The sequence below is a fragment of the Arachis duranensis genome, chromosome 8, assembly GCF_000817695.3.
Source record: "Arachis duranensis cultivar V14167 chromosome 8, aradu.V14167.gnm2.J7QH, whole genome shotgun sequence".
In the NCBI taxonomy this organism is placed as follows: domain Eukaryota; kingdom Viridiplantae; phylum Streptophyta; class Magnoliopsida; order Fabales; family Fabaceae; genus Arachis; species Arachis duranensis.
Window position 1 is genome coordinate 41,752,109 of NC_029779.3, and position 8,534 is coordinate 41,760,642.

General features: G+C 31.5%; 2 protein-coding genes and 1 long non-coding RNA gene across 4 annotated transcripts in view; 2 read left to right on the plus strand and 1 right to left on the minus strand.

Annotated features, from left to right (window-relative positions):
• LOC107462849 (protein LATERAL ROOT PRIMORDIUM 1) overlaps nucleotides 1-1,814 on the plus strand; it is a 5,156-nt gene extending 3,342 nt beyond the window's left edge. For both annotated transcript variants that reach the window (XM_016081534.3, XM_016081533.3), the window contains exon 3: nucleotides 1,520-1,814. The gene's annotated coding sequence lies outside the window, so the exon portion shown is untranslated. The remainder of the gene's footprint in view (nucleotides 1-1,519) is intronic.
• Nucleotides 1,815-2,384: 570 nt separating this feature from the next.
• On the minus strand, nucleotides 2,385-8,366 carry LOC107462714 (phosphatidylinositol 4-phosphate 5-kinase 6-like). The gene is made up of 7 exons (XM_052253020.1): nucleotides 7,183-8,366; nucleotides 6,830-6,997; nucleotides 6,337-6,502; nucleotides 5,204-5,320; nucleotides 4,766-4,959; nucleotides 3,936-4,091; nucleotides 2,385-2,798 (listed from the first exon to the last, which is right to left on the minus strand). Exons 1-7 carry the CDS (start codon nucleotides 8,364-8,366, stop codon nucleotides 2,507-2,509), a joined length of 2,277 nt encoding a protein of 758 aa, XP_052108980.1. The 3' UTR covers nucleotides 2,385-2,506.
• LOC110274693 (uncharacterized) lies at nucleotides 2,552-4,138 on the plus strand. Its single transcript, XR_002366916.2, has 3 exons — nucleotides 2,552-2,614; nucleotides 2,758-2,836; nucleotides 3,784-4,138. It is a non-coding gene; the product is annotated as an uncharacterized LOC110274693 (long non-coding RNA).
• Nucleotides 8,367-8,534: the final 168 nt, after the last annotated feature.

Sequence of the window (8,534 nt, forward strand, 5' to 3'; positions counted from 1 at the left end):
CTATTCACATGGGATTTCATAAACTCATGAACAAAACTACAAAAGCATAGAAAATTCTAGTACATCATCATTTGATCATTTCACTATGTGTAGTAGCATTTCCGCCAATTATAATTTAGCTATTGAAAAAGAACTAGCTAGGAAATCAATTTAAAATGAAACATAATAAAAGGATCTATGTGGTCACCCCTAATGATATAGCATATATAAATTAAGGGTGGAAAACAAAAAGAGTAGTAGTCCACTTTCCAAATAAAAACATCATAGCCTTCATTCTCTTTTGCCATTTCTTTATTTCATATTGAAGATTTAACATGGGCGAGGGACTCGAGTAAATAATGGGCACTTCATATATAATAATAATAATAAAAAGAAATGTCATTTTCAATCAAAGGAGGAGGGACAACTAGGAAAGATTGCTCCCACTTTGATTGTCCATTAACAAGAGTGTTTGTTACATTTCCACTACCACATTCATTTTATTAATTTATTATAGGTTTGAGTTATATTCATGATTCATGATTCAATTGATGAGGAAATTCCGTGCCTTACTTATATAGTATTTTGGGACATAACTAGCTTTGTTTACATATGTCAGATCTAGCACCCCCCATCTTAGTATACTTTTACCTTTTTACACTTTTGCCATTTTCATTGCTATTATTATTATGTACATGTTATGATGTTTATATATATTTATTTAATTTATTAAAAAAAAATAAAAGTTAATATTTAATTTAAAAAATATAAAAAATAAATAATTTTTAAATATTTAAAATTTATCGTAAAAGACAAGTTCGACAATTTCGACACCAAACTTATAGCTATATACCAAAGAATTTGTCTTATTATTATTATTTTTATTCAATTTTCCTCCTACTTTGTTTGGCATTCCTTTATCACCTAAACCTTCTTTCCTATCCACCTCACTCATTACAGTAGTGCTTTTCTTAAGGACATGGGAACTGGGAAGGTTCTTTTCCTCCAACTTTATTTCCATTACGTGAATTACTGAAATTCTTTCCTTTTCTTTCTTAAACATCTTACCCTGTTCTGATAAGCAGTGATAAAAAAAAACATTATACACAATTTTTATACGGAAAAGTTTAGGGGGCCAGCAATTTTTGTGTTTTTTTGCCAATACTTAACCATCAAAACAAAAGTGAGTGATCTCCTACCATTAGATGTAATCTCACACCATTAAAAACACTATTGATGGCCAATTAATGGTTACAAAACACCAAAATTGCTGGGCCCCTAGCATTCATCTTTTTATACTATGGTTGGTTTGGTGGGATGTTGTGTATTAGGCTCACCTCATTCATTTCAAGTTGTGCTTATTATCTACTTAGTAATATCACTTCCTATATTATCAGTGACATTGATTAATGTTACTACAAGAATATAATAGAAATATATTTGAAATTAAGAATAAAATTGAAAGTAAACGTAAAACTTAAAAGATTTTGTTTGTTGAGGAGCAGCAACAGGTAAACATTCTAATAATTGTGGATGACAGGGGATGGATCAATCTCATGATGACGATGATGAGCTTCTGAAGACAGTTCATTCTACAGTTTTGCAGGGGAAAACGGACGGCATAAAAATGTGCTAACTGCTAAGTTGCCTTTTACTTTTGTTATTTTGTAAAATTTCTCTTATATATGTAGCATGTTTATATTTTGCATATAAAAATCACAGGGACCTAGTTTCATCGTTTTTGGTTACATGGACCTAGCTAGTTCCATTCTATTGCATCAGAATAGAGACATTATTATTGATGCTGCTTAAGTTTACATTCAGTATTTTTATTTTATCTATGTTGCATAGATACACGGGTACTATAACTTGATCCATATGAAAATAGGTATGTGATACAATTTTTTTGGAAAAAGTTGTTGTAAATTTTATAATTTCTTTTTAAAAGTACGTTATAATTTTCTTTTAACAAAATTTTTGTGGGTCAAATTCAACAGCAGTATAGTAAATATTAATAAATGAGTAAGGCTAACTCATACAACACTTCTCTTGAATATACTTCATATGCATGTAAATATTGTCAATGAGTTATAGCTCAAATGTCATAGTCTTCTCATACTCATCTAAGAGGTCGTCGGAGACTGTAACAGAAAAACATAATTCCACCACAACCTCATCTTTTTTATATTTTTATTCAGCCTTAGACATAAGGTTAAGATGGGAAAAAAGGTTAACAAAAAAGAATAATTTCGAATGTTGTTTACTGACCCCCTTTTTGTTGATTCATTTACAATTGGAGATAAGGCAAAATTAACTCTGAACAACATTGATCTAATCTAAAACATACATGCTATGATCAAAATGAAATCACAAAGTGTAAGAGGAATGGGGGGTGTATTGAAGATGGAAAGGGAAAAATCAAGAAATTAAAGTTGAGAAATGTGTTATATTCTGTATTTAACAAAACACCCTCCAACTAGTGTGTAGAAATCAGTGTTGCCGGTTAGTGCTGATCATATTTTGAAATCTAAACCTTGTCCTCTACAAAAACTCTGAAGAGGAAATCGCGAAACCGTCTAGAGTATAGCCTTGGATCGACGGCGGAGATGGAGGTGGGATCGTACTGGAAGGATTTGTAAGCGTGCTCGATCTTTTTACTTATGTCATAGTCTTGTAATATGTCTATAATACCAAAGAAAATGATGATGTCATATAACTCCCCTGTTGGTTCTCCAACCAGCTGAGGAGTTTCACTAACGCTACTTCTTCGCATTGTAGATTCAGCTCGTGCTGGCATGCTTATTCCTAAGTGAATCCACCTAATACAACACAAGTAATGCAAATATTTTCAGACAGGGTAACAATTTTGATTGCAAAATCTTGCGTATGGCTTTAGTATCAATAAGAAGGGTGAACAAAATTTTAAGTATAAAAAATTAAGAGCAAATGTCCTTTCCAGCCTCTGACTGAAAATTTCTAATCAATCTTTAACCAATCCAATAATTGGTCTAAGTGGCTCTTGTTATTGGACTAAGCAGCCCTGATGTATCGGTAGTTCACCAGTTACTTGAATTGTTAAGGATCAATTAGAAATTTTCGAATGGTAAAAGAGCAATTTGTTCTTCAAACAAATGATCAACAATTGAAAAGGACATAAATGCACAAAAATGCAGAAATTAAACTTTTATCCAAGTTAAAATTAGATTGTATTATAATATTTAGAGTGAAGTGACAATTAGATCTCTAAAGATTTCGACTTCGAACAAATTAGTCCTTAAAAAAATATCAATTTGATTTTTTAGGAGAGCAAACGGGGGACACATAATGTCTTTCTCTCAATTTATCAATTAAAACTTAATGGTGATGCTTATATATACTATTAATTACTATGACGTGTTTATCTATAAAAGATAGTCATGTAAATAACAACTTTTGGAGCGAAACTTCACTTGTTTTTATATAATTTGTGATAAACAAAGAGCAGTTAATAAAGAGTGTATGAAAATTCAAAAAATAATAAATGTTTCACTGTCCAACTAAATTGTTTTCATGCTCATGGTATAGTAACAAGACATACACCACTGTAAATAACGAAATACATGGATAATTCCATTTCGTTTGTTACTATTTATTGACAGAAGAACATACATGTCTACTAGTTACTATCTTGGAAGACTTAAGTGATCTTTTTTTTTGTTTAAAGACTAATTAATCCAAAATCAATATCTCCAAAAATCTAATTGTCACTTTACTCTAATATTTATATTGAATGAGTAAAACAGTAAATGCAAACTAATATTGTAGTTACCGATTAGGATCTGTTGCAAGGGGATCAACGTCGACTCCAAAAAGGCGAAGGGCTCCATCATCGAAATTATTACCACTCCCTACAACACAGCTTGATGTATTTAGGAATCATTCAAGTTCAAAATAACTTAAGAAAATCCATGCAAGACAAGGCATAACCAGTTGGGGTTCGAGTTCCTGAACTGCGACCAGAAGAAGGCGTAACATTTTCACCACACGATATTCCCCGAAAGTGAAGACCAACCAACAAGCTATAATCCATAATCCTCTCCTGCTCAAGAAAGTCACAGTCCCTATCCACTTGCCTGCGTTCAAAAGTTCTATCAAATCTATAACCTTACTTTACTCTCATAGCATCAAACTATATAAAATGTATATTTTAAATCTATTTACATCGACTGTGTATATAAATTACTGATAATGTTACAGAACCAATACAATTTATTGTTTTTGACTAGGAATATTTAAAAGTATTAGTTAAAAATGTATAAAGAGCAATGCTAGGGAGCCAGCAATTTTTGTGATTGTTAGCCATCAACTAGCCATCAATGATGATTTGATGGTGTGAGATTGGTGTGAGATTTCATCCAATGGCTCACCTTCCTCTGCTGGTTACATGCTGGCCAAAATTCAATAAAACTGCTGGCCCCCTAGACTTTTCCATGTATAAAAATGTTTACTAAGAGTAATATAAATTAAAATTATTAGTTCTTAAACTTTTCACATAAATTAGGATGGGTTTGTTTTAGCTTTTTCAAATAAAAATCAGTTTTGACATATATAAATAAAATAAAATAATTTAGAAAAATAATCTTCACCTTTTTTTTTAAGATATAATTGAGTCTAAATAAATTATAGTATATTATATATAAATATATATGTCATATATTTATATTGGTAAATTATATAATTAATATTTAGTATACACATAACATAATTATACGAGGTACCCATGCAACTAACGCAGAGTGAGAAATACCTGCAAAATTCTTGAAACCAAGCCTTCCGCAATCGAAATATATAATTTAGATCAAGGTCCTTGAGTGTTATGGTAGGATCTACTTCAGATTCAGGCTTATCAGTTGTTCGACCAAAGGTTGAACCTTTTAAGTCAAAGCGCCTATGGATGGGGTACTGTGAACAGAATAGATTTCCCATAATGACAAATCGAACCTGAAATTTATACTACATAATCAATATACTTTTCTCTCTGGTGATTATTCCAAGAATTTAATTTGACGCATTGTTAGCCTAAAACAATTTTATCAATAACAACTTTTTATATTAATAGTGTGAATAATAATTATTTAAAAAATAAATGTAATTTGATGAATATATATAAATATTTTATATTATTAGTATATCAAAATTAAATTCTTATTTTAATGTAAAAAGATTTTACACACCTTGGCATTACCTTTTTTTGAGCTGTTCCCGTTAATCTAACACAATGGAGGCCGAAAAACTTGGTGACTAAAGTGTTCTCAAAAGCCCTAACATGTTTGTAGTAACCAGGCAACATTCTAAGAAAAACCTACGTTCATGTTATGAATTCATCATTCACTAGAAAAATAACATCAATAACAAAGCAAAAGACTATTGCATCAAAGGCAATATTTGAAGACGAGTTTAGATTGACTTTTTTTAGTGAAAAAAGTATTTTTTTAAATAAAATATTTTTATTTAATTTAAAATTTATTTGAATATATCTTTTAAAAAAAGTACTTTTATTTAAAAAAAATAAAAATAAAAGACATTTTTAATACTTAAATTTTTTTAAAAAAATCTATCTAAATGTGAAATAATTTTTGTCGGTTGAATTTTTTTTTAAAAGAAAAAATAAATACTCTTTTCAAAAGCCAATTCAAACTAACTTATAATGTCTATTTTCTATCGTATCATTTTAGTTGTCTAATTTTAAACAATAATAGAAAAATATTAAAGTTATATACAACGATGATGTAATTGAATAAATTGTCCTTAGCATAAATAGTAGTAGCATTAGAAGATCATTTAATAGGATTGAGAAAATGTACTGCAAAATGAGTTATATCGAATAAGAGTATAAGTGGTAAAATGACAAATAATGTTACCTAAAGTTCCTAAATAGACCATTATTAGTGGAAAAGTAAATATTTAAAAGTAATGTTAAAGAGATAATAACTTAAAATTATCTCATTTAATTTAATATTTATAATTTTATGTATATAATATCTAAAATTACATATTTATTATTTTAGAGTTAATTAATGAATATAAAATAAAATAATTTTAGACTGATTTAAATTTATTTTTATTGTCTCTCAAATAATTTTTTTTTATATTAACAAATAAAACATAAAATTTAAATTTTTAATATATTTATTATTCTAAATGTATTCTTAAATACATGTTAGTCAAATCCAATTTAAAATTGGACATTTAATTGATACTTATAGAAATAGTAATTACTTGTATATTTATTTGATAGTGATAATTAGTGGATATTTAATTGCTCATTGTCAATCCAAGATAATTTGCTCATTCTAGCTTAACTAAAAGGGAACTCACTTTACATTCTGCTTTCTTCATGGTCTTGATCATGTATCGGTCATCATGGGTTAAATAAAAAAAGCTACCACTTTTTCCTGGCGATGAGAGTTCCCGAAGGGCATCATTCCCACATAACGATAACATATAATCAGCTGGATCAACTTTGAATAATTTTCTTAGAGCCCTGCAAATTTTAAATATGCAATAAACTATGAGCTATCATGATCGATGAATTGAACAAACAAATAATATTTATTTAACACAATAAAAAAATTTCGAAAATGTTTAATAATTAAAATAAATTAGCCAAAAATCGTCAAAACTTACGTTATTTAGTATTAATTAATTGTTATAATAATTAATTGTTGGAAGGACATAATTTGCAAGAACACACTTAACAAGGTGTTACAATCTGATGTGATCATGGTTCACATAACTAACATAATATTTTTTTTTAAGAAAAACGTAAGGACAGTCAAATACAGATTTATGGTATCCTTGAAAATCTCACCTAAACACTACCGGACAATAGTCTTTCCATTTAAACTCACAAGATGAGTGAGGTGGTGTGTATTTGGACCCTTCTGATGGAAACTTTGTCCATACTTTTTCTTTGGGATCAAATGCAGAGGATTTTAGATCAAGAGATGTACTAGGAGCAGGTCTTCCAACAGCATGTCTGTGCTATGGCACAAGAAATTAATAACCACACAGTTAAAATTAGAATCATGTAAAGGAATAGATATTTTCCATAATAAAATATGCTGATGCATATTTGTTAGTAGTGTGAGATGGATAGAAATGTTTTGGTAACGTTTACTGCTAAAAAGATCCAATTTTTGAAGAAAAAGGCATGATCAGTACCTGATACCTAGTTGCAAATTTAGCATGAGTTCATAATTCTTATGACCTTTAGATATAGTCTCTCCTTGGCGTTTAGGGGGCTTAAGCCTGAAATTGGGAGCTCTTGGAAGCAAAGGATCAACAAGAGGACTTCCCAAACTACTTCCATCATAAGAGTAAGAAGAACCATCTTCAGAGCTATAATTACTAAGCCTTCCGTCCACGGACTTCCACCTCGGCCGCTCGCAGGCGTCGCTCTTCTTAAACGTCGGTTCCTCCTCCTCCTCCAAGCCGGCCGGATTCAACGTCTTGTGCGAAGGGTAAATGGCGACCTTCTCGCACGGCCACAACCTGCATTCATCCAAATCAACTGAATAAAGCTCTTGAGGATCCCATTCCAAGTTTCCAGCACAAGATCCTGATGGATAATAAGTCCCACTCTGTTCCTTTGGATCCTTACTCCAAACCCCAACATAGAAGCTTCCATCGCCCCAGCGGAAGGTTCCGTTCCCTTTGGGCAAGCCCTCCTCCCAACAACCATCATACCTATTCCCATTGCTCCACATCATTGTTCCATTCCCTGAGAACAAACCATGCCTCCATTGACCAATGTAATGGTTCCCATTCTTCCATTGATACCTACCATGACCACTTTGCATCCCTTTCCTCCATTCCCCATCATAGAAATCCCCATTGGGAAAACTTTGAGTCCCATTTCCATGTCTCAAATCCATTACCCAACAACCCTTATAAGTATCCCCAGATGAACCAATATAAGTACCCTTACCATCCATATGACCATCTTTGAAATCACCCTCATAGGTTGCACCACTAGGCCAACTAAACCTACCCTTACCCATGGTTTTACCCTTTTGCCATTCCCCAACATACATGCACCCATCTGTCCATAGGTACTTACCTTGCCCATGGGGGAGGTTATCAAGGCAATTTCCAGTGTAGAAGTCGCCATTCGACAGGATTTTCTCAACATGGCTTCCAGATTCTTCTCCTCCTCTTTTCATTGTCCCGATTCCGAATCCGAACCCGAACCCTCTGTCATGGCTTGAATTCAAATCATCATCGTCATCATCAACATGGGCAACAGACATTGGTGTGAAAATGCTCTTTGCCCTTCTTTTTGGACCAGCTGATTTTCTAACTGCTGCTTCCCAAGCCTTTACAATTTGGTTTTGCTCTTTGTTCATTCTTCTCGTGAAGCATAAACTTTTTTAACCTTCTCTTTACGTTCACATTGATTTTTCCTATTCTTCTTAACCTTCTTTACCACCCACCATTGCAACTGCATTGCCACCATCAAGATAGAATATGAAAAAATGAGAATATTTTTCAACAAAAAATGTTTGTAGAGAGAA

What these genes read in the sequence shown, in the direction of transcription:
- LOC107462714 (XM_052253020.1), bottom strand. Translation starts at nt 8,366, where the DNA reads ATGAACAAAGAGCAAAACCAAATTGTAAAGGCTTGGGAAGCAGCAGTT. An exon ending in CGGGAACAGCTCAAAAAAAG is followed by an intron (nt 4,960 to 5,203) that starts GTAATGCCAAGG and finishes TATAAATTTCAG; the next exon opens with GTTCGATTTGTCATTATGGG. An exon ending in TGGTTTCAAGAATTTTGCAG is followed by an intron (nt 4,092 to 4,765) that starts GTATTTCTCACT and finishes TTTTGAACGCAG; the next exon opens with GCAAGTGGATAGGGACTGTG.